A 27,294-nucleotide genomic window follows, 5' to 3' on the forward strand; every position below is an offset into this window, starting at 1 on the left:
CAGTCATGCGATTCAGAATGAACCAGTTTTCAAGGTTGTAGACCTAGAGATATTGCTGAAGGGAGCGAAAGGGGGACTATGGTTTTCCCCTCCGTCCGTGTGTGCATCCATCGTCCGTGCGGACGTGCGTAAGTGAAGGACCGAATTCTAATTTGGTGTGTGGGTGCAACTAGGCATAAGGAAGAACGCTATTGAAAATTGGGTCGCCACGTCAAACGCCAAGATGGCCGCCACCATATATATGTCTGAACCTTGTAGGTGAAATATCTTGAAAAATAAACGAACTACTAACTTCTAATCTGGTGTGTGGATGTATCTACGCATAAGGAAGAACGCTATTGAAAATTGGGTCGCCACGTCAAAATCCAAGATGGCCGCCGCCATGTATGTCTGAACCTTGTGAGCGGAATATCTTGAAAAATAAGCGAAGTACCAACTTCTAATCTGGTGTGTGGGTGTATCTCGGCATAAGGAAGAACGCCATTAAAAATTGGGTCGCCACGTCAAAATCCAAGATGGCCGCCACCATGTATGTCTGAACCTTGTGAGCGAAATATCTTGAAAAATAAGCGAAGTACCAACTTCTAATCTGGTGTGTGGGTGTATCTAGGCATAAGGAAGAACGCTATTGAAAATTGGGTCGCCACGTCAAAATCCAAGATGGCCACCGCCATGTATGTCTGAACCTTGTGAGCAGAATATCTTGAAAAAACAGCGAAGTACCAACTTCTAATCTGGTGTGTGGGTGTATCTAGGCATAAGGAAGAACACTATTGCAAATTGGGTCGCCACGTCAAAATCCAAGATGGCCGCCACCATATATATGTCTGAACCTTGTGAGCGAAATATCGTGAAATATAAACAAACTACTAACTTCTAATCTGGTGTGTGGGTGTATCTACGCATAAGGAAGAACGCTATTGAAAATTGGGTCGCCACGTCAAAATCCAAGATGGCCACCTTGCGTCTTCCACGTTGTCAACTCACATCACTTCACCGACGGGGGACCTAGGCGTAACGCTTGTTCTACCTTGCTCTCCCATGAGCCGACCTCCTGTAATATAAAAAAACAAAATACTACACAAAACAACTACTGTATTTTCATGCAAATAACCTGCCCCTTGGTATATCCCGCACCTGGGGAAAAAAGTGCTTGAGGAAAATGTTAGACACATATAACCCGCACACATGTATACCCCACAAGCCAAGGGTGTGCTCAGTTACCAAGTTTCTTGTATAGAACACGCGCCAAGTTGCTCAAGCACTCAAGCAAGCTCTCCATTCAAAACCGTCGATAAGGAACGGCTGGCTTGGCAAGCGCTAACTCGCTGCTTGATAACTGAACATACTTCAGCTTTCCTCTCCACATGACAGGGAGATACGTGACCTCCATATTTCCAGTAGCCGACATGGCTTTGTTGTCAAGGCCCAATGAACGGCTGTTTTCAAATACAACTGCGGTAAATAACCAATTAACATTATAATTAATATTTTGAGAAAGGGTTGTTGTCATAGTAATTAAACTTTACTGTGCCAATGTGCAAAGAACCAGCGTGGTTTCCAATCGCATCGGTACTGGAAACTACGCTGCTCATCCATTAGAAATGTATAAACACCCTGCAATCTGCAGGCTCTTGAATTTTATATCATTCCACGAAATCGCCCATACCATTAAAAGTTCCTGCCATACAATGTCTGCTGTCAGTACAAATAAGACAAAATGTAAAAGTTTTACGGTCAAATTCAAACTGAAAGTTGCCGTTAAAGTGGGCTGATTTCTGGAGAAGAAGAGGACGAGAGTGATGACGATATGGATTGCAATAGACCTGGTTGGGTTCAGTTACCAAGCAGCTACCTCATACTTGCCAAGCCTGCCGTTCCTTATCAACGGTTTCAAAGAGAGTGCTTGCTTGAGTGCATAAGACACTCGGCGAGTGCTCCACAAGAAACGACTTGGTAAGTGAACACACCATCACACTTACCGACTCCGAGCTGCTTCAGCTGGTTCACAGCGACATAGAAGACGAGGGACATTGTGGGTTTCATGGAAGATGACTTACTTAAATATCCTTACCTTAAATAGCTTTAGAATTGGATATATATGTGAAGGTAAAATATGTTTTAAAAAAACTGTACTTGAAGATATTAATTACACTTGCAATAGAAAACTACCTCTTTTTGTATCTCCTCGATTAACTTGGCACCCTGTGGTTGTCACATGCCATACGGTGAAATACCATATAACCCACACATGAGTACATCACGCAGTTCGAATTTTTGGAATGAAATGGAAAACCAAATACGGCATTGGAGTCATCAGAAAGAACCAGAAGAAGTAAAGAGCAAAGATGGAGTCATCAGGAGGAACCTGGATAGGATTCGGGTTTCAGCCGCTACTGCTCTAACCTCAAACCCATCCAGGTGCAGCCAAGTGAGCCTTACAGAAAACTTTCTGCAAGAATTCACTTCTCCTAAGACAGATAGATAACGAAAGGGAGAAATAAAGAAGAAGCAAGAATTAGAATGAATAAAGAGAAATATGTAAAAGTAGAAAGAAATGTGAAAGGAACAAAGATGTTGGGAAGAACCCAGATAGATAGATTTCAGTTACAAGCTACCAGAGGTCCATCAGCGGGGAAGCAGAGTCCACACAGCATCAGGATATGATACAATCATAATGAAATGAACTAATTTAGCATACAGCCCAAGGATTATTTACCTGAAAATACATGACATCAACACCAGCATTAGTCTCTCACATACCACAACCCAACCATAGTTACCTGGTATGCAAGTTGTACAGACCTCATTTACCTTCTGCTTAGCACATTGTGCAGGTGAGGATGACAATTCCTTGTTATCAAAACAGGTAGATAGGAGTGTGCAGGAAGTGTAACAGCAAGCATCATCAGCAGTTTTGGCCACACCACTCACGATGATCTATCAGAAAAGAAAAAAATAAAATAAAAAACTCTCAGAAACTACATTGCTTAACTTCCAGTGAATAAAGTATATCACAGAAAAAAACAACTGGCATCAAAATAACTGGTGTAAAAGGCCAAATGCTAACCTATATAATCATCACGTACCATCCCCATTTAACCTATATATGTATATATATGACTAAGTATTTATAAGGAATGGCTAGGAGCAATCAATAATGGCTAGACAAAGTTCTGGCTCATACTATGTAAGCAAGCCACCACATATTAACACACCTCCTTAACACTTGTACATTATTATGGCTTGTGCACACAACTATAGCTATAAAAATAAAAAGCTGAGTACAGCAGTGTGAACCAGGAAAACATTGCAAATAAGTTATGAAAATGAGCTACATGCTCAAATGCAACAGAGTGACAATGAAACGCACCTACAAAGTAGAACTCTTTTGAAATACCAAAAAAAATTGTCTTTAAATTTATACATTTAAAAAACAACTTCCGACAACCAAACCAAATACTGATCATGTAGTGGGGCGGCTTAGCCCAAATATTCAAAAGAATTGTGCATTTTGTGATACAAGCACCAAATTTGGCACAAATGTACATTAATATGTTGCGAACATTTTCAGATATTGGGCCACTTGAAATTCCGTAATTTTTTTTTTCAAATTTTTTCAAATTTCGTAATTTCAAATTTTTCGGGTGACATTGTGAATTGACAAATGACATCACAATTTCGGTCTTCGAGGCCGGCCGATAGGCAAAGTGTGACCGGAAGGGACGAGGTTCTCCTGACCACGTGGCCCTCGATCTGGGAAGCGAGAGGCGTTCCATTAGTGGACGCGCCCCTCACGCCCGACTTTTGGGCGGCCCCGGCAGGCCGTTTATTTTGACGTTCTGTGACAGGCCCCGCACCCCCACCTCCGGGCCGACCGGAAGCTTGTGCTGAGTACATCATACCTGAACAACTCAGTGAGGCAGAACACAGCAGTGCACACCAGGGTGACCCCTTCAGTGCATAAACCAATTAACCTGTCCACTGCAGGGCATATAGAAATGAAGTTATTTTCTGCATATAATAATAATATAAGTTCAGTTCTATATAACAATTTCTGTTATCACCACTACCACTACAACTACCACTACTACAAGCTTTGTCTGGAATTTTGTGGACTAACAGACAAACAGACATACAGACAAGCTGGGATCAAAACATTACCTCCTTCCACCATTGAGTGTAGAGGTAAACATCATGGAAATTATATCATGCCCTAGATTTAATTCATGCTTACCCATGTATTTGCTTCACTGGTTCACAAGGTCTTTTGCATACATGTAATTCAGACTCTCGTCTTCATTGCTGACCACACAATGTTCGCAACATATTAATGTACATTTGTGCCAAATTTGGTGCTTGTATCACGAAATGCACAATTCTTTTGAATATTTGGGCTAAGCCGCCCCACTATATCGGCCGGCCTCGAAGACCGAAATTGTGACGGTGTCACCCGAAAAATTTGAAATTACGAAATTTGAAAAAATTTGAAAAAAAAAATTACGGAATTTCAAGTGGCCCAATATCTGAAAATGTTCGCAACATATTAATGTACATTTGTGCCAAATTTGGTGCTTGTATCACAAAATGCACAACAGGTTTGCTATGCTGCTACACTACTGACTCCTTTCTTGTAATCAAATGTCTGTTTATATTTGAAAGAATTATTTAAATGTAAGACATCAAATCACTTTATGATTAATAATAAATAATATTAATGACCTTAAAAAGTCTGAAACTGAAAAATAGAACAAGGTGAAAACGCCTGCTCATGTGAATGTAAAACATTGTTGGGGCACCAAAAATAACGATTGTGAACATTCGCTTTGTCTGTGAGGAATAGCCTGAGGAAAATGTTACTAGAAATACATGTTAAATTACAATCTTGGTAACTTGATGACTCAAACAAACAAAATGAAATGCTTTTTTCTTCAATGCTTTTTCAAAAAGGGACACAGAGGTTAAGAGGTCCATAGCTTTAATCTTAAGATGTTAAGCCATCTAATTACCTCCGCCACCAAAGGTGGATGGAGGTTATGTTTTCACCCCTGTCTGTCTGTTTGTTTGTCTGTGAAAAAGATATCTCAAAAAGTTGTGGACGGATTTGGACGTAGTTTGGCAGAGAGGTAGCGTATGTGACAAGGACGAAATGATTAGATTTTGGTGAAGATCCGGATCCGGCAAGTATAATTTTTAAAAAGTGATTCTTCACCATTGGGAGATAGCGCCAAAAATGATATATAGCAGGACATCTCAAAAAGTCATGGACGAGTTATGACAAAACTAGGTGCATAAATTGGTTAGGTGACGAGAACAAGCTGAGTAGATTTTGGTTGAGGTCTGGATCCAGATACGATCAATCAGTGGAATACAAAACGTAAACTCTTCACCTGGTGGAGGTATGCTCTCTACTGAGTGCCGTTCTAGTTTCCATATGTAACAAACTTACTTCATTGTAAGTAAGAAAGCAGATTACCTTGGTGCCAGGATTGTACAAATTTGTGTGGTGTGCGTTACAAGGGTCTTTAAAAAAAATAAAAACAAGGCCTTAGCCCATTTCACTTTCATGGTAACAACAACAACAACAACAACAACAACAGGCATTTTAAGGCAATTTTCCCTGCTCGAGCGTTTTCCCTTTCCATTTTCCCATTTCGTGGTAAGGATATAGCATTTCTTTCTTTGTATTAAGGTCAATGTATAAGGTGAGGTCGTCCTGTTTATGTGTGCCGCAGGGAGACAGTGTTGTAATCAGAAGTGTCTCGGGACGGTTAAGGTGTGTAGTCACCTTGTTGTCGCATGTCGAACCACGCAGGGTCTGAGCTAGACAGAAGTGTCACAGTAAACGCTGTGGTATGAGCTTCCAACTCTCCTCCTCTTTACACCCTGGCAAAGAAGAAAAAGATTCGCCCTACCATCTGATTGACGGCAAGCAAGGTGACCCACCAATGGGCTGCGCTGCTCTGCGTTGGTGCTGCTGATTGGGTCAGCACCAGCACAGTTTGGGTCGAGGTGCTGTTGCTTGGTCATGGAGCAGCAGGTGATTGGCTCGAGGGCAGGGAGGGCAGTGGCTCAGGGGTGGGGGAGTGGAGAAGGGGGCATGTTAGTAACTGGAGTAGAGTGCCTCTAAGAGGAGCTGGAAAGAGGACAGAGGGGCTCATACAAACTGCTGTTCCTGTGAACGTTGCTACTTCCTATACATTTTCAACCTCGCCCGGGTTTCTGGGTGCATGATGGTGTGTCTGTGCAGGTACCTGAGGCGGTTTAGTTTCATTGTATCTTTTTAATTTTTTTTTTTTAAAATAGAGTCGAGGCTCGTATAAGAGCGAACACATTAAACATGAAAACATGCATGGACACATAAAACATACAATAAAGGGAGCGGAAGACAAGAGGGGGAGAGAGAGATAGGGAAGCATACGAGCACAGCAACAGTAGAGAACAGGGACGTCGGTACATCTGTGGAAGGGAAAGGGCTAGGGAAAGGGGGAGAGGGGTACACGGTATAAAGCAAATGAACACTATTAGGAATTTCGAAGTCGGAGATTAAAAGAGGTGGATCTGGGGTGTTTTAACAGGAGTACAACAGATCAAGGTTTTGGATGGAGGAAGATAAGAGATGGTGGTGAACAGCTGTTTTGAAGACCTGGAGGGAGGAGTGGGATTGAAGAGAGTGTGGGAGTTTGTTCCAGAGGCGTTATTGTTAAGTATTGTGATTATTTATCATTGTGGTATCATTGTGTCTTCAATGTTAGGATTTCCTTTTCTGTTGTCTCGTGCTTAATAAAGTATATTTATTTATTCCTAAGGCCAACCGGCATGTCTGCCTGCCGCTCCCCATGCATGCGAACCATTTTGGTAAGTTTGGATAATCCCCGGAGGTCTAAATCATGCTAATCACCATATTTGATTAATGACGTGGTTTAGACCTGTTTGCCATGTTCATGCATTCTTCACTTGGGTGCAGTAGCAACCAAATTGAGCCCTAAGAATGGCCATTAGCAGGGCAAATCTCTGTAGTTTTCAGTTTGCACCTCAGCCATGGTCACATGGTTAGACAGGGGCTGTAATGCGACAATATTACACTGTCATATTTTTCCAAGACTTTATGAGTGAGGCTATTGTTATCGTAGTATGCATCTGTCCACATCTTCAAATAATTCCCGATTTTTTTCCAAACAAAGAAAAGAAAATCTCACCCCAAAACAGCTCAGTCCTCCGTTTTGCTAAATCATGTGTGAATATGCCGTCACACACTCCTTTACAGAACAGAACATACTTGGGCATGCTGAATTATATAACAGAGTGTAATGCCTTTGTTATAAAGATGCGGACACGCAGAGAGCATCAAGCACCATCTATATTCCAGGCAACGGCAACGCAGGTCTCCTCGGCCCCGCCCACAGCGGCCTCAAACGGCACGACACATAGGACAGGCAAGTCTTCCTTCTAAAAGCACTAAATAAACTATTATTCTCAGAGCTTAGTGGAGCAAATTTAAGGCATGCCATGGTACCATCGAAGAAGGGGCGAGACAGTATCATAAGTCACTCGACATTCCAGCAATTTGTTTCTGCTATAAATTGTTATGAATTATAATGCAAGTAAATAACATTGGTTTGACAATATTCACAAAACAAAACAGAAACAATGTTCTCCAATTCCTGGTCATTTTTGTTGAATACATTAATGACAAAGGAGCTTGATTGACCAAAATAAGGAATCAACAACAAACAACAACAACATGCATTTTAAGGCCATTTTCCCTGCTAGAGCGGGGGTTAGCCTTGCGGTCCCCATGACAATCTTCTCCATCTTGCCCTATTTTCTGAATCTCTCCTTGTTAACCCCATTGCCAGCATTTCTTCTTCCACCATCTTAAGCCAAGTCTTTCTCGGTGTTCCCCATCCTCTACTTCCTTCTACATTCATTTCCATCACTCTTCTCAACCAGTCACTTTCATCCTTCCTCAACACATAACCAAACCATCTCAACCTGTTCCTCTTCACAGCATCAATCACAGGCTCTATTCCCATCATCTTTCGCAATTCATCATTTGTCTTCCTCTCTCTCAACGACACTCCGCACATCCACCGCACCATTCGCATTTCCACCCTTCGTTGCTGCTCTACGTTCATTACCCATGTCTCGCTCCCATAAATCATAACACTTCTCACACATGCAGCATACACCTTTCCCTTCAGCTTCAACGACACTCCCCTCCTCATCAGCACGCTACTCAGTTCCCGAAACTTCTAGGGACCAATAAACCAAACTTTCAAGAAACCTTGAAACTAGAAACTTGCCACACACCCTAAAATAAGGAATCAACAAACTAATGAAACAAAGATAGGCTTTAAACATCCCTTATCAAATTATTCTGGGTAACCAAATGATAAAATAATGAATGTACAAATCGATTTCCTATGTAAAACTGACTTCGAGCATAGCACGTGTGATGGCAGCAATGGAACCACCCTGGAGGCGTTCTTGCAATGTGCTACGCAGAGATGGAGTCACTCCGCGCAGCAAAGATCGGCCCAGCACTTGCTCATTCTCACTGCACACCAGGATACTCTCACCTACAAGAGTAAAATAATTACATTGGGCTCAACAAATAGAAGACAGCATTAAAAATGAGAACATTTCTCAAATTCAACACCAACTCAAAGTAGCAGTCATTTGTGAGTCCTAAACTGGTGAAAATATGTGCCAGCCATGCTCTTCAGAACTTGCCGTTAATTAAAGGTAGGAAAGTTTCAACAACACAAATGAAAGAGTAAAAGAAATTCCATAACAATCAACAAATACGCTTGTAAATAAATATGTATTCATGATTATCCGGTCCGGTTTCTTTGCTGAGTTTTTCTTTTTCCTCCACAAACATTTCTTTTTACCTTTTACTAAAGTCAACTCCATTTCACACAACTCCATTTCACACACAGAAATCTTAACAACAATATTAACTGAAACTAAAAATCCTACAAGTATATAATAACAACAAAGGCAGAAGTGACGAATCCATAACACATTCCATTTGTAATACAAAATTCTGTATTAATAATCTTTCATTTTCAAATGTAAATGACTCCCTTCTATAGAAGAAGAAAACCACCTTTGGAGGCCATATTTTCCCCGCAGAGCAGGGGTTGGCCTTTTTTGGGCACCATGGTCCCCTTTTTGAAGCAGTTTCACAGCCAGATGCCCTTCCTGTCACCAACCTTGTTAGTCGCCTCTTGCAACACACAGGGAATTACCAGTGAACTGGTACTCAATTTGCCGACCTTCGATGGATGACAGGCTGAGTCAACGCCCCAGCGTTAATTCAGCAATCGACCAGGATTCGAACCCATGATCCTAGGATCCCAAGCCGGCACCCTAACCGCTAAGCCAACACCAGGCTTTTATAGAATTCTATAGAAAGTGGCAAAACCTTTGTTGTTAAATGAAGAAAAAAAGAACAAAAACGCAGAGATTTTTGTTGATACAATAACATAATGCATTCCTGTCAATCATATTTGTGCATTCAGTAGCAAAACATGAAAATTAAATAATGACTAATAGACTCAAGTTACAAAAACCCACAGAGTATAAGGAAGTAATTAAGCATCTTCATCTGATTCCAGTGTCAATTTCTTCCTCAATCTGGGTCAAGTGAGAAACAGACGCCTGATTTGCACAGTCTTTACATGAGCACAAATCAGTACATGGAAGCTTGTGGAGCAAACACGAGCACTGCCCTCGAGTACATTGTGTCTTCTTGCAAGAGCAGTGGGCAAGTTCCATTACACTTGATGGTGCTGGAGGAAGACCCATCCAGTCTATGGTGAGCAAACCATCGTCAATCTTCCAGCCATTGTTCTTTGGTGATGGTATTTCTGGTTTGCTGATAAGGCACATCTTGTAAATGGCAGCTTGGTAGTTTGCTCACAATATGTGCTTGTGCAGATCATCTCTGTTTGGAGGCAAGCTTTTCTCTCCACAGCTCCCAGTCTTGAACATTCTGCATCTTGTTTCATTTACATGGCGACAGCCCTTCTGCCCATAGAGTTCACAGGTGTATGTTTCAATGTCTTTATAGAAGGATGGTGGTACTGTAAACGTCATGCCAAGCTTTTCAAACGTGGAGCAGTGGTCTTTACTTGATGTCAAGATCTTTGCAGATTTTAGTTTACCGTTACCATACAAAGCACTCACGGTGTCGCATCCAGTAAAACAATGAAATCCTATCAACGCAGAACAAACTTCTTTCCCGAAATGGTCAAATATGCGACGGACAGAAATTGTGCGTGTATTACTTCCTCTGCCTGTATGGAAGTAGACCTCTGCATATATGTTCTAGCAAAATGCCACACATAGTACCAAGACATCAGTGTCTGCACTGATGATGATGATGTGATCACTGTTACTTGCAGCATACGAATAGTGAAGTACATGTCTCGTATCGGCTTCTTCTTGTGTTGAGAATGGACTTGGGATTGGTAAAACTTCCACACTATTGCCATGCATTCGAATAGAATGACTCTCAATACCATGTCCAACAATAATTGTGATGTTCTCCAGCTAACATCTGAAAAACGAATAAGTTTGTCTGCAGATTGGTCCACCAAATGCATGCAGCACTCCATGTCGCGTCGCACTACGCGTAGATTTACTCGCTCTTTATTACATTACATTACAACGACACCCACTGTACGATGACTGTGATTGGCTTGTTTTGGTGGAGCCCCTGCTAAAAGCACTATGATTGGCCAATTAAGAACTAAGCTGACGTCATCACTTCCCTGAGATCGTCGGCTGCAAGAGTAATTTTAGCGTCCCTTTCTTCAGATTTCTGTCAAATACACGTATGTTTTGAAGATGGGAACATTAATAGACATACTTATAAATATACTCTAGGATCATTAAAGGTCAAATTAAGTACTTCTCTCTTGCAGATCAGGGAAAGTAGGAATTTTGGGGCTCGGCCCATGGTCTATTGGTGTCCTTGTGTTTTATACTTCTCCCTCACCCCCCCCGCACCCCCCTCTTCCCACGCCTCCTCCCCCCAAGCCCTCTCCCTTCCACACATCTCCCTGCTCTCAAATGTTGTGTTTGTGTGCTTCCCCTTCTCTCCCCATCTTGTCTTCCGCTCCCTCTTTTTATATATTTTGTTTGTCTGGTTGATTTGTTTGTGAAGTAAATGTTAGCTCTTTCATGAGCCTCGATTCAGTATACAAAAACAAAAACAAAAAATCACTTTCGGGCTGTTAAAAAAATAGGGGCAATGCCCCTACGCGCACCTGGCAGAACAAGGGAACTATTGGTAGGTGTGGATGGCCCACAAAATATGTAAATTTTCCGATGGTTTAAACAAACTTGTGAAAGCACCATGTAGAGATTATTCCAACCAAGTTACATCTAAATCCGGTGAATACTTTTTGAGAAGTCAAAAGTAGCGATCCCAGAATGGTAATGACCTTTGATCTTTTTTAGGAATTATTTAATACTAGCAACGGTACCCACCCTACGGGCAGGGCTTCAATTGGGAGGCCCAAATAAAAAGGTAAAATATCAGAAATTGAAGGCTTTTTTATTTTAAACAATTCATATAAACATCCGTTAAATCATATCACACGCAAATCATCAAAATCTAAACAGTATCTTACTATAATTCACCAAATGTCCCACAGTGATCGATACACTCTGATCGTGATGATCCTGATCATGAATCGTGATCGATAATAGTGTTCACAATCGCTATGTCGTATGTACTCCCGATACGTGTTTCCTTCTGTTGAAATGGGTTAGAATTCTCTCAAGTAGGGATTCAACCCGTGTCCTTATAAAAGGTCTTTGTCCGAGGTCACCGAGTTCGCTCAGTGCAGCCGTGCAGCGATCGGTGCAGCTGTTTGTGCAGCACCCGGGAAAACAACATCGTCACAATGAAAACATCGTCACAATGAACGTTATGCGAACGCGAATGTTATGTGTGAGTCCAAACCTGAGAATGCTGGAGACCAAAGCTGAAATTGGGAAAACTAAATAGCCTATTTTACTCCTGGAGATCCCAGGATTACCCACCCAAAATATCGTTGCGATTGGTTCAGCAGTTTTTACGGTACCTTCGAAAGGACAGACAGACAGAGACAGACGGACGGACATTTGGTGAATTATGGTAAGATAAGCAATTTTGATGGGATTTGCAAAGTATCAGGAGGCCTTGGTCCTCAGAAGTTTGGTGAAAATAGCGCCAATAGTATAAGCATCACGGGTGATGAAGGTTGTGGTAAAGTTTCACCAAAATAGCATCTATAGTATCTATTTTGGAGGTGTATAAACTATCTATAGTATAAACAAATATCTATTTTGGAGGAGTCAAACCTGGACCCACTTCGACCCCCATAGATCTCCTTAGACGCTGATTTTTTTTAATGCCGTGAACAAACTTTGGTACATCATGGATGAAGGCTGTGGTCAAATTTCATCGAAATTGTGTGTGTAGTTTCGGAGAAGAAAGCAAATACCTATTACCCTGCACTCTGCCTTTCCTACACACTGTGGAAGAAAATCAAATTGTCATGTTATAACGAAATAGGTTGAAGTATGGGCAAACTATCAGAATGGCAACTGAATGGGCCAAACAATTGTGAGTGACATATCGTTGGATATGACTGTAGACGATTCCATTTTTGACTTGGAAAAGGAACAAGATAAGACAAAACATCAAATAAAGCGGCCAAATTATGGTTGGTGCATGGTAGGACATATTTTAATAAATAGCACCGCAAAGCGGGCATAACCCCTCAGCCCATGCATGGTGGAAACCAATTTCAAGATGGCTACCGTGGCGGCCATATTGAAAATCGCAGCGCACCCATGAACCTTCCTCTACTCAACCCCAACACACACTGCAAAAATGGATTTAATCGGACAAGCCGTTCTGCTCGAAATTGAAGGAAACCAATTTCAAGATGGCTGCCGTGGCGGCCATATTGAAAATCGCAGCACGCCCATTTTCGAAAGGCACCTTCCTCTACTCAACCCCAACACACATTGCAAACATGGATTTAATCGGACAGCCGTTCTGCTCGAAATTGACGGAAACCAAAAGTTGACGGACGCCCGGATGGCTGCCGTGGCGGCCATATTGAAAATCGCAGCGCGCCCATTTTCGAAAGGAACCTTCCTCTACTCAACCCCAACACACTGCAAAAATGGATTTAATCGGACAAGCCGTTCTTGAAATTGACGGAAACCAAAAGTTGACTGACACCCGGACGACAATACCCCTTAGCCCAATTTGGGCTGAGGGGTGAAAAGTGAAGTGGATTGCAGAGCTTCTCATATACCTCATTTACCAAATAAATCAACCGCATACCATTTGTAGCTGAGAGTGGATAAATAAACAACACATTTTGATGCAACTTTTCAGTGCTTTGTGAAATCACAATTTACCCTTAATTGTACATCAGAGTCTGCATTCTACAACCCTTCGTCTGCTGTTATGAACAACATTATCCATTAGACACACACAATTAATTATTTCTTACGTAGGTGTGTCAATTAAATGAACACAAGACAAACCAAAATCTTGCAACATGAAAACAAACTATAACAGAAATAACTAGAACTGCACTCTTTGATGTCGCAATATCAACAGATATGCCTCCGCTCACATTATTAGATCATTATACATACTTGTACCAAGTTTGATCTAAATCCCTTCAACTGTTCTCAGGTATCACATTTTTACCTGACACGACCTCTGACCTTTTACCTTTGATGCTGAAATCGAATCAGTTCATCTTTACATCATTATACATACCTGTACCCAGTGCCGTGTATATTGAGAGTCTGGCCAACTGAAATACTGGCACCATGTTGCATACCTAACTTCGCACGCTGGCACTGCGAGATGTATGTCAGCAGTAGTGTATATATGTTGCTTCTGGGACACTCTCATTTTCCCATTGACTTACATGTTAATTTTCCTCTTAACCTCATTGCCCATTAACACCTCTATTTCTCCCACCCTAATCTTTATGAACCTTTTGTCTATAGTACCTATCCTTAATGTTGTTCATTAGACCACTCAAACACTACAAATATTTGTTTTCCCTGATAGACCTATAATCCTTCTTTGACATATCATCTGGCAGATTATCTTTGACCCACTCAAACATCGACCCATTCACTTACATGTTAATTTTCCTCTCACCTCTTTACGAACCTTTTAGCCTTTTGACACCTATCCTTAATGTTGTTCATTAGACCACTCAAACAATGATTCCCCCTTGGTCTTATGGTACTCTTACTATCAATGATCCCGAGTAGACCACTCAAACATCGATCCTACAAATATTTGTTTATGCGTGGGAAATAATTTAATTCTCTTGCCACTCCCTTCACCATCTAATATATTATTAAAGAAGAGGTTTGAGTTTGGGTCTTTTTCAAGATATTTTAACTGAGCTGAGATAAAATAATAAACCTCCCTCAATGTTCTTGTCTGAGCGCCTCCAGTGCCACCCACTTTTTGGTAAGCTCCGCCCACTTTTTGGTAAGCTCCGCCCACTTTTGGTAAGCTCCGCCCACTTTTTTTACTACGCCCCCGCCCACTTTTTGTTAACCCCACCCACTTTATAAACTCTGCCGTTGTATCATTTTCAGTTAAGACATTACATCATTTTCAGGGAATTTCCATCACATCATTTCCAGTTAAGACATGCCCAGGGAATTTCCACAGGAAATGACACACCCAGTCCTTATAAAAGGCATCGACCACACAGGCTTTTTCAAACACGCTTTCTGCTTCACTTGAGAATGGACTACTATGCCGAAATGGAATGAGATAACTTTGCTATTCCTTGGAGTCCTACTACCTGTGTAGAACTCAACCTTCAGATTGATGAACTGGACTCGAACCTCTTATCAATGGAGGTAAGTTTGTTTATTTATTTATTTATTTATTTATTTATTAATTTAATTAATTATTTATTTAATTTTTTTTTTTTTTTTTTTTTTTTTTAGATGAGACTCGTGTAAGAGTTAACTAAGTTTATTTTAATATTCATAGAGCTTGATTTATACAAATAAAAATATTGTATTAAATTAATACATTGTTATTTTCTTTCACAGGAAATTGTATCTGAGATACGAAATGAAAATTCTGCTTTTAACACAACTTGGGATGAAGTTATTTTTTTGTTTGAAGACATTTTGAACAACCAAGACCCCCAGAACGAGTTCTACCTTGATGACCCAGCCAAAGAGTTATACCTTGGAGATCCACAAAATCCTGAAAAAGAGTTTTACCATGATTGTGAGTTATCAAAACAAAACCCACTGAACAAGTTCTACCTTGATGAGCCAGAATACAAGTCATACATTGGAGACCCACAAATTTCTGAAAATTGGGAAAGGGGAGTTCTCCCTGATGGTCCGCAGTTATACTATGTGAGACACATCATAGAAACCCTAAAAAATTGTGAAACGGGAATTCTCCCTGATGGTCCGCAGTTATACTATGTGAGACACATCATAGAAACCCTAAAAAATTGGGCAAGGAGAGTTCTCCCTGATGGTCCGCAGTTATACTATGTGAGACACATCATAGAAACCCTAAAAAATTGGGAAACGGGAATTCTCCCTGATGGTCCGCAGTTATACTATGTGAGACACATCATAGAAACCCTAAAAAATTGGGCAAGGAGAGTTCTCCCTGATGGTCCGCAGTTATACTATGTGAGACACATCATAGAAACCCTAAAAAATTGGGAAAGGGAAGTTTTCCCTGATGGTCCGCAGTTATACTATGTGAGACTTATCACGGAAACCCCCAATATTTCTGAAAATTGTGGTTCTACCTTGGAGACTTGGAAAGATGGTTATATTTTTGGAGACTCGGAATGGGGGTTTTGTTTTGATGACTCGGAATGTGATACCTATCTTGGAGGCTCAACAGGATTGTGGTTATACCTTGGAAACTTGGAAAGTTGGTTTTATTTTGGAGACTCTACCTGTGGGGTCCATCTTGGAGACTCTTTGGATTCTAAAGCAATGAACAATGTTCTCTGTTTAATGACGCTTGATTTAAGCAATATCAAGAAAGTTCGAGGAAGAAAATGCTGGAAAATTCTTTCTTTCCATTTCTACTTCTTCAAACTTGAAAGCCTTGAAAGACAGAATTGGAGGGAAGAGAGAAAAAAAAAAATGAAATACGTATTTAAAAAAAAGAAGAAAAAAGATTATGTTAGGGTTTGGGTGGGATTTTGAATGTGAGGGTTAGGGATGGGGTTGGGTTAGGGATGGGGTTGGGTTAGGGTTGGGATTTTGAATGTGAGGGTTAGGGTTGGGGTTGGGTTAGGGATGGGATTGGGTTAGGGTTGGGATTTTGAATGTGAGGGTTAGGGATGGGTTGGGTTAGGGATGGGGTTGGGTTAGGGTTGGGTTAGGGATGGGGTTGGGTTAGGGATGGGGTTGGGTTAGGGATGGGGTTGGGTTAGGGATGGGGTTGGGTTAGGGATGGGGTTTGGTTAGGGATGGGGTTGGGTTAGGGATGGGGTTGGGTTAGGGATGGGTTGGGTTAGGGATGGGGTTGGGTTAGGGATGGGGTTGGGTTAGGGATGGGGTTGGGTTAGGGATGGGTTTGGGTTAGGGATGGGTTTGGGTTAGGGATGGGGTTGGGTTAGGGATGGGGTTGGGTTAGGGATGGGGTTGGGATAAGGATGGGGTTGGGTTAGGGATGGGGTTGGGTTAGGGTTTGTATATTATTATGACTCACTCACACATACACACACAAAAGTTAAGCCCCAACTGAAAAGTTGAGGGATTCTGTGTTTGGGGTTCACAGATCTCAAGAACGTATCCCCATTATACACACACAAAAGTTAAGCCCCAACTGAAAAGTTGAGGGATTCTGTGTTTGGGGTTCACAGATCTCAAGAACGTATCCCCATTATACACACACAAAAGTTAAGCCCCAACTAAAAAGTTGTGGGATTCTGTGTTTGGGGTTCACAGATTTAAAAACGTATCCCCATTATACACACACAAAAGTTAAGCCCCAACTAAAAAGTTGTGGGATTCTGTGTTTGGGGTTCACAGATTTAAAAACGTATCCCCATTATACACACACAAAAGTTAAGCCCCAACTAAAAAGTTGTGGGATTCTGTGTTTGGGGTTCACAGATTTAAAAACGTATCCCCATTATACACACACAAAAGTTAAGCCCCAACTAAAAAGTTGTGGGATTCTGTGTTTGGGGTTCACAGATTTAAAAACGTATCCCCATTACATTTTATTTATTTATTTATTATTTTCAAGGGTATTAACTGCTTACTTGTGTTTTTTGTAATTCTTGCGAGTAAAATGAACCCAAGATTTCTTCTCCATTTAAATCATATAATTTGTAGGTCCAAGGAGCTGTATCCATTACATCAATGATTTTAAATAATTCACGAGTCCATTTTTGTGTATAACCTTTCTCAAAATGACTTTTCCATTTGTATATTCTTACAATATCACCAACTTTAAACTTGGGCTTTCTCAAATTAATCTCCTTTTCATATTCTAATTTTGTAAATGTTTCCGATGGTTTTGATTTTGTTGATGAATGAACTGTATTATTGTAATTATCGACAATATCCTGAATTAAATACACCCATTTTTGAGAACCGAGTTGTGTGAATTTTTTATATATTCTCTCTTTCAAAGTATGATTAAAACGCTCAATAACAACTGCTTTTCCTTCATTAAAGGTGCTGTATAATTTAATACCCTCCCCCTTAAGAAATTTCATAAATATTTTGTTATATAACTCTGTTCCCTCATCGGTCCACAGTTTCTTTGGTTTTCTTTTATCCCTATCAAATATTAGCTTAAAGGCTAACATTAAAGTATTACCTCTCTTGTTTTTCAAAGGAACAACCCAGGCAAATCTACTCCTCAAATCAATAACGGTTAAAGCATACCTGTATCCCTTATCATTATTTAGTTTGATTAAATCAGCGGACCATATGTGGTCAGTGTATTTAGAATAAACTTTCCTTCTTTTAAACTTTGTGATTATAGGTTTATGTAATTCATTAGCCAAAAGCTCCTCAGTCTTGATAACATCATTGGAGTTTAATAGTTTTTTGGGAAATAACCAAGACCAAGTTTCAATTTAACACATCATTTTTTTCACAATAAACCTATCAACTTTCTCTCTCAATGTAGGATTTCGTATCAAGGACAAATTATACATTTCTCTGTCTGCTTCATGTTTTTCATCCAATGTAGTGGTATTCCCATAAGCAATATCATGCTTCATACACACTTCATCAACCTTATTTTTTGGTTTAGACCAAGGTTTAGGATTGTCAGCCTCATCTAATCTTTTATCCAAGTTTGTTCCGGGACCACAGAAAGAATACCCTGGAAGGTGTAATTCCCCCGGAATTCCAGTTGTTGTAAATTTACTTCCTGACAGAAACTTTTGTATGTCACCTCCACTTTTAGGAGAGATGAATTGGCACTTTTTAGAGCCACACACTTGACATATTCCTTTTTGATAAACTCTATTATTTTTAGCTTTAACATAAGAGATATTTTTAGATTTAGTTTTCTTTTTACATTTGAGACAATAACTCATATTGATTTATCAGAAAAAGTCCGACAGAGTATCAAAACCTTTTTGGTTTTCAACATATACATTTCTATCTTAATTTTTAAAACATAAAGAATCCTTAGGAATGCCTTCACTCTCTCCTCCATTTATTTACAAATAAAAACCAACTAAAGTCAATAGCATCATCAACCACATAATCTTTGTCTTCTTCATGTAAATCTCCTCGCTGAACTCATCTCAACCATTTTTTAAATCATTATCTTAGTAAGAGTCGTTAATTCTTTATTTTCCTCTTCGGTGCGTTGAGATTGATTTATTTGCTGTAATACACTCAATCTTTTACGAATCTCACTGATTTCCATCTTTTTATATTTTTCCTCCCTCTCTCTTTGCTCCCTTTCCTCCCTCTCCTCCTTCTCCTTTTTCTCCCTCTCCTCCTTCTCCTTTTTCTCCCTCTCTTCCTTATCTCTTTTCTCCCTTTCCTCCTTCTCCCTCTCCTTTTTCTCTCTTTCCTCCCTCTCCTCCTTCTCCTTTTTCTCCCTCTCCTCCTTCTCCTTTTTCTCCCTTTCCTCCTTCTCCTCCTTCTCTCTTTCCTCTTTCTCTCTTTCCTCCTTCTCTTCTTCAACTCCTTCCCTTGCTACCCTTGAGTTTGAACCCCAAATAATATTATACATATACTCATCTGGATTTTGAGATATTCTTGTATCAATAATTATTTTTCTCATAATAGGATACCAATAAGATTTGTTGACGATTTCTAAAAGAGTTTTGTTTTTCATAACTTTGAGAAGTTCATTTTTATTTAATATTTTAAACAAGTCTCTATTTGTGGGTTTAACAATATCAGTATAAGGCCAGTTTTTAATGACAAAATTCCCATGTATATGCTCCACATCATAAGGTATGTAATACCGAGCACCCTTTTCTTGTAGGTATCCTTGAATACAAAAATTATAATTCTCTTGTAGTCTTCTTCCTGCCATTTATGTATCAGAAATATATGTGAGATTAATATTATGACAGGTAATACCACCCCATCTTCCCACTACCAAATCGGTTTGTATTCCTCGGCTTTCTATCCTTATCTCATTACCTTCCTTCTTTGTCATGCTAACCATCGCTATACTATCATATATTTTTCTTTTCTTAAAATCATGTATTTGTTGTTTACTAATTGTACTTCCACATAAATCCTTATCCTCGACAAGCGGATAATATTCTTCTTTACGAGACTGATTCAAATCATGTAGGTCTTCTAAGTTTATTGAAAAATACCAATTATACCCTAAATCAGGCATATCATACCCCCATTTATTAATTTGCATATTAACTATATGTCCTTCTTTATAAAATTCAATTGTAAGCAGGTAGTTAAATTCAATGAGGAAAGGTGTATGGTCAGTATAACCAGGTGTTGTGGTTGTAAATTTTACTTGTTTAACAAAACGTGCTGTTTTCTTTAAATATATATATTGTGATAAATCACTGAATCTAATTAAGTCATTCGCATCTGTAGGGTTTGGATAATTGATTAATTTATAAGTATTCTTCATATTAATATTTTTACTTATACTATATTTTTGTCGTTCAGCCTGTGCCTTTGTATAATAATTTGATAAATCAATATCCTGAGAGGATTTTCCAAAGATAGAACCATCCTTTCCAACATAAGTCATTTATATTAGATTAAAAATGATATCATAAAAATTTTCATTATTGTTGAGTTGAAATAATACATATAAACATAATTGACCACAACCTTTAGAATTAATTTCTTGAACTTGAAATGTTTGATAAACACCATTCTGTAAGAATTGTATTACTTCAACAGGTGGTGGCATACCATAACTATCAAAATAATATTTATCCTGACTATTATGAATACAAACCCAATGAGAACCATTCTGTGTGTCTAAATTCATAATAATATTCTTTGTATTCTTATTTATATGTATTAATTCATCTCTCATACAAATAACCACATTATCAATTTTTAGTGTTTTACAATACTTAGCTAGTTCTATATTTGGCGTAGTATTCTTTCCAAATTGTTTAAACCATTTATCCATTTATTTATGAGAAAGATACAATCCATTACCCCGTTTAGTTAGTTTAACATCCGCTTGAGCCATAGAGGAAAGCATATCTCCAACCAACAATCTAGCTTTATCAGGTAGACTTTCAAGTTTTTGAGCAAAATCTACAATTACACCACTTCCACTAATTTGTTTCTCCAACTCCTTGTTATGTCTTTCCAATTCTTTTTGAGCTTTCAGTTGTGCCTTCCTTTCGTTAGAAGTTTTTACCGCTGCTGAAATACCACCAGTCAATGCTCCGGCCGCACTTAAACCAGCAAATAAAGGAATTAGAAACGGGAGAAATCCTCCTCTTGACTCGTCTATTGAATATTTCTTTAACATAGGTTTTGTCATTTTAATTTTAAGTGAACCAGTATCATTTAGTGTTTTTACTTGTGTGTGTGTGTGAGTAAAACATCAATTCTTACAGCTCCTTTTCTTTGAATTGTATTAACATTAATAATACAAGGCTTTTGATTTTGAATACAAGATGTTAATTTATTAAGATTGATTTGATTAACATATACCCCTACCATGTATTTATGAGAAAAAACCTATGTGATATTAATCATAACACCATTATCTGTATTAATCTGTAATTCTGTTTCCTCCAAAAGCAAACAATAAGCATCAACTTCTTCATTCTCTTCTCTTTCAATGTATAGAGAAGTATCCACTCTATTAGACTTTATCGTTTCCTTTTGAGAACTCAGGTCAATTGTGTAGATTGTATAAAGTTTTTGAAACGCAACCATATCCAAAATAGGGTTATTATTACCATTACTTTCACACACCTTTTGGTAAGACTTGTAGGCTTCCGCATAATCATTTTTTTCCCAATCAATTTCCAATCTATCTCGCGGATAAAATGTTCCATCAAGAGAAACCCGAAGTTGTTTCACTTTAGCATTATCACTCAGCGCATTATTCTTATCAGTGCCTTCATCTCCATCTGGTTTTTAAAAAATGAGCCAGAGGTATCGTGGCTTTCCTTGAAGAACACCTAAATTCCAAGTGTAGGTAGTGTGTTCCAGTTTAACGTGTTGACATCTTCTTTTAAGGTATGATACATTTAGCGGGGTCTTTGAGTTAAGTCTTTTATTTAACATCTCTTCCGTTTTAAGATTAGGAGTATACAACAACAACAACAACAACATGCATTTTAAAGGCCATTTCCCCTGCTAGAGCGGGGGTTAGCCTTGCGGTCCCCATGACAATCTTCTCCATTTTGCCCTATTTTCTGCATCTCTCCTTGTTAACCCCCTTGCCCGCATTTCTTCTTCCACCATCTTTAGCCAAGTCTTTTTCGGTCTTACCCGTCCTCTGCTTCCTTCTACATTCATTTCCATCACTCTTCTCAACCAGTCACTTTCATCCTTCCTCAACACATGACCAAACCATAAGATTAGGAGTATATTCACTGATATACCAACACAAATCATTAATAACAAATTTATTATTGTCGCCAAAAGCATTTTCAGCCCCAAAAAGCAACCTATTTACATTATCATTCCTTTGTAGTTGAAATCTAATTTTAAGACCATACAAAACTTTATCATAATCACAAAATCCAAATATACCTTTAAGAGGTACTGCTACGGTAAAACTATTCTCTGCTTTTGTTTCATCATTATACATTGCCTTCCTTTGAATATAACCAGGGTCAGCATTTGTTCCCGTTGACATATCAGGAATAAAACCTTCAACAGCTCCCTTACCCATTCTATCACTAAACGAATATAGTGTAAATTTCATCATTTCAGATGTAGCAGAGACATAATCAACCGCTTCAACCTCTTGTGTTCCAATATACAGGCGGACACTGTCAAACATTTTCCAGAAGAAATCATTTACGAGTGTAGCATTAGTATTATTCGCAGCCTTAGTGAATTTAAATTTACACAGCAAGAAACTATCAGCTATATTCAAGTAAATTTGTTGATTATTTATTTCAAAACTTTTTGTTCCGTTTGAATTCCAGTCTGTTCCTGTTATAGCATTTACCTTAAAATAGTCTTCCTTTTTAGTAGAGTTTGAAATGATAATCGTATCATCCAAATCATAGATACTATCAATCGCTTCCATACTTGTATTTATATAGCATTAAAATTGTTGAAACCCTGACCCAAGTATTTTAATGATTTTTTGTCGTTCTTGTGAAGATAGTTGAGTTTTACCTTTTTTTATTTCTTTGATTGCTTGTAATTTATGAGACTCCTTTTGAGCATCTTTTATACTCTTTATAGCACCTGCAACTGAGCCCACGGCAGAAGCAGTTGAACCAATTAGGTCTTTATGTTTAAGAATGGTTGAACCAATACCCATTAGAGAATCAATTACCACATCTCCTTTATTTCTAAATTGATGACCCACACCCTGTTGTCTCTTTGGTTTATAGTATCCTCGACCAAGAAACATACCTTCACCCTTATAGTATGGTGAAAGGAACATCCCATCCCCTGTAATTACTTTATATTTTCCCAACTCGTGTTTTCTCACAATAACCATTATTTATTTATTGAAAAACTTCACGTAGGTGAATTCTGATGGATATAATTTCTTCATTAAAGGAGATCATACGATTATCTCGATCGGTTATCCTAAAATTTACTCTGTATATGGTTTTTCCTGACACAGGTAAATAGACAAGATTTTTTTGGTTCCATATTGAATTTATAACCAATCGGTGTTGAGTATGCGCTGAATGAAAATATTGTATTTCTTCTTATTCCATCGTTATAAGCACCATCAATCAAATCACAATGAATTAATACTGAATTTATACCGGAGGATATTTGAATGACATTATCACTGTAAAACGTTCCGTTAGTTTCAATCTTTTTTGAAGAGAAACCCAATAGCTCTCTAAACGATTTTTCAATCGTGAAATCAACTTTATAATTATTTTTAAGTTTAATAGTTGATTTTGAAGTGTGTTTTTGAATATCTATTACAATATTTTTTGGTTCATCACCTTTTTCTTTCATAAGGCGAGAGAGTTCAGAAGATATTTGAGAAATCTCGTAAGCTCCGGGTGAAACTGTTATAGTTTTGTACCCACTTCCTGGATTATAACTAAACTTGTTGTTTTTCTCTGTGATATTAAAAAGTGTATTGTAAGTCTCCATTGACAACAAAGAAGCCTCATATGAGGTAAGGGGGTCAAGTTGTAGTGGGTAAGGGAATGAAGCTGTGTAATCACTCGTTGTGAAATTAAAACTAAGAATTGTGCTTCTCATCTTATTTAATATCTAATAAAATATCTTTGTATTGACATTTATTAATTATTTTCATATTCATCAACTGATCTAAAATGGCGGATGCTTCATTAAAACAATTGTTGTGTCCAGCCTTCTTACTACCTTACAACAATAATAACCTATTAACTAATTGTGATGGGTCATTTGGAAGAAAGCTAACACCCGAACCAAGCTTACTTAAAGCATCAATAATATGTTTCTCCTTTTCATTCTTCTTACTTTTACCGGCAACAGAAACTCCATAATCAAGTGAGTTTAGTAAATCAATATATACCCTATCTTCCGCATTTTCGATATCAAGTGGTTCATCAAAATATTTTGAACCGCTGAATCCGGAGTTTGTTAGAAGAAACATTAATCTTGGAGTTAATTCAACATTTGGTTGAGCAGAACTTAAGAACACCAATTTATCATTAAATATCAATAACTTTTCTTTCACAAGATGGAACTGTGCTGGTTCTTCTGTTGGAATGAGACCTGCTCTGGTTTTTGAACCCACCGAATATTCATTGTTTTGAAGAGCTTCCACAACATAATTAGGTGGTTGATTTACCTCCTCAAGTTTCTGAAATAATCATCATATTCTAATTCTCCAAGTTCTTGCGCCGTCATTTGACTAAAATCTTTGAGCATTTGAAGTTTTTTTGGAGTAAATTCTACTGTGGGAACTGTAGGTGAGTGTTGAGTTTTCAAAAGTGGTTTTTAAAATTTCTCTTGTTTTCTTTCAAAGGCTTCTTCACCAGTTAGTTTCTGTCTCCGTTTCTTCTTTATCTCTTCCTGTTGCTTTACAACTTTTGAAACCAACTCTTGATGTTCTTTAAACTTTCTTGCTCTTTCTTCGGTATTCATCTTCTGTATTTATTTATTGAAAAATATCATTTAATGAATTGTAAAGGTCAATGGGAAAATTTTCCTTTTCTTTGTCATTATAGTAAATGTGTTGAAATAAATCCTTTTCTTTAAATATTTCATCAAATTCTTTATTGGTATTAATACGAGTTGTTATTTCTTCTTCACTAATACTTGTATCTCTGCTTTTCATACGTTTGCGTTGAGTCTCCTCATTGATATCAAAACCGAATGATAAAATCTTAACTCCATCACCACACAAATGTTTAACAATTTGTCTCATTCCTTCAGGATTCGTTTCTAAAATCCCAACACCGTTAGATTTTACTTTATTTAACTCACTCTTACAATGTGAATATTTTGTAGAACCAAGAGAGACCTCCTCAAATATTTGACCTTCGTTCCTCAATAATTTGTCTCATTCCTTCAGGATTCGTTTCTAAAATCCCAACACCGTTAGATTTTACTTTATTTAACTCACTCTTACAATGTGAATATTTTGTAGAACCAAGAGAGACCTCCTCAAATATTTGACCTTCGTTCCTCAATCGCATATGTTTCTCCATTGAAATGTAGTAATAATCTTTCCCTTCTACTTCTCCTGGTCGCATTGCTCTGGTTGTAGTACTTACAAAACGAATCATAGGGTGTTTTAAAAAAAAACTTACAATCTTTTCATTTTTACTATTCAAGAGTTTAGATTTATGAAAGTTCTTTCCTGAAGCAGATTTACCCACAAGATTAATAATAATAGTTGTCATTTATGTGTGTAAAATATCAGTTAGTATCTCATCTTGTTTCACAACAATATATTTATATTTTCCAATCGTGTGTTTCATATAATTTTCAAATTCTTTTTTACTACATAACGTAGAGCAATTATCTCTCCAAAAATTATTTACATCTATTGAATTTAACTTAAATAAAATAAAAGTATTGGCATTGTTTCTTATTGAGCGCCGAGGGAGTTGAAAATATGACTGACGAAGATAAATACAATTACAAGAAGAATGTCTCCCTCTTGTATAGTAGCTGTCCATTACTGTTTGGTTTCTCTCATTAACACAATCATCAAAGATGATGAGGTTCTTTTTTGATTTATCTAAATCTTGAGGTGAAGGTATATCATCCGTATTATCACAGAGAATACAAGTTATGGGTTTTGGTTTCGATTTTGATTTCTGTGTATCACAAAATAATTGTATTATATCTTCAATATTATAATCATTTAGTTTGTTTTGAAGTTTAAATAAACCGATAATGTCTTCCTTTTTAAGACCTGCATTAAACCCCTGTGAGAGTAGTTGATACTCGGGTTGAAAACTTGACTTTGTAAAAATTATTAAATTATCATCTATCTATAATTCCAGTAATCTCTGTGTGTGTGTGTGTATGTGTGTGTCTGTGTGTGTGTATGCGACCGCTGTTTCTCGACAACTACCGGTCCGATATACTTGAAGCTTCCGATATACTTGCCAGGTATATTGCTGGGGACCCGAGGATGTGCCTTTTCAAGGTTTCATATTAATCGGACAAGTAGTTACCGAGCTATGGCGATTTCTTTACCAAACTCCGCAAGCCGTTCGCTTTGGACCAAACCATTGCATGTAAATAGAGGGGGGGGGGGGGGTTGTCACCGTACTCGCAAGCCGTTCGCTTTGGACCAAACCATTTCATGTAAATAGAGGGGGGGATTGTCACCGTACTCGCAAGCCGTTCGCTTTGGACCAAACCATTTCATGTAAATAGAGGGGGGGGGGGGGGGGGGGGGGGTTGTCACCGTACTCGCAAGCCGTTCGCTTTGGACCAAACCATTTCATGTAAATAGAGGGGGGGGATATAATTTTAGATATAGATATAGTACGGGCATGCCCTAATAATCTAAAAAATTAGGACCAAGGAGCATCTTTAAAAGTAAACAGGTTTTTCCACATCCGCTTGAACCAACTATTAGACATCTCAATGAATTTGGAATGTTTTTATGGTTATTAAATTTTATCTTATTTTCCCAAACGGGTAAAAAATCATTCATTTATATATTTGGAAAACAAGTCATCTAACTTTTTTTGAGCTATTTTAGAAACTCTATATTTTATCCTGAGTTCGGGTTTAATTTCAAAATAATTTATTATTTTATTTATATAGTATCTTGTATTAACATTTCCATTAAAATTATTTTGAATAATAAATATCATTAAACCCTTATACATTTCCTCAATACAAATAGTCTCTTCCCTTGAAAGAAATGGTGTATTATCATCACAATACTTAACATTCATCTCTCTTATTAATCTTGTAAAGTAATTCATTTTTGGTTCTAATTTAAAAGAGTTATATATATTTTTATATTTTTTATTATCATTAATTAAAATTAAATCACAGAAAATACATTGTTTATATGAACCCTCATTATTAAGCCCTATTCTATCACAAGCCGGACAATTCTCTGATTTATCATATGGAGAGTCTGGAAATTCTAAATATCCTTCAGAACTTATCATATTTAGATGGTAA

General features: G+C 38.1%; 3 protein-coding genes across 3 annotated transcripts in view; 1 reads left to right on the top strand and 2 right to left on the bottom strand.

Moving 5' to 3' along the window:
• Positions 1–27,294, bottom strand: part of RWDD4 (RWD domain containing 4) — a 204,791-nt gene that overhangs the window by 97,861 nt on the left and 79,636 nt on the right. The gene's annotated exons all lie outside the window — the stretch shown is intronic.
• The window catches only part of POLQ (DNA polymerase theta), a 163,809-nt gene that overhangs the window by 88,567 nt on the left and 47,948 nt on the right, over positions 1–27,294 (bottom strand). Inside the window, exons 16-17 of the mRNA XM_078775107.1 lie at positions 8,440–8,582; positions 2,806–2,940 (exon numbers count right to left, since the gene is read on the bottom strand). Of these exons, the coding sequence (XP_078631233.1) occupies positions 2,806–2,940; positions 8,440–8,582 (278 nt within the window). The remainder of the gene's footprint in view (positions 1–2,805; positions 2,941–8,439; positions 8,583–27,294) is intronic.
• LOC144891487 (uncharacterized) lies at positions 11,514–16,257 on the top strand. The gene is made up of 2 exons (XM_078775108.1): positions 11,514–14,922; positions 15,121–16,257. Exons 1-2 carry the CDS (start codon positions 14,917–14,919, stop codon positions 16,255–16,257), a joined length of 1,143 nt encoding a protein of 380 aa, XP_078631234.1. The 5' UTR covers positions 11,514–14,916.

Source organism: Myxine glutinosa, chromosome 4, assembly GCF_964187855.1.
Source record: "Myxine glutinosa chromosome 4, kmMyxGlut1.1, whole genome shotgun sequence".
Classification (NCBI taxonomy): Eukaryota; Metazoa; Chordata; class Myxini; order Myxiniformes; family Myxinidae; genus Myxine; species Myxine glutinosa.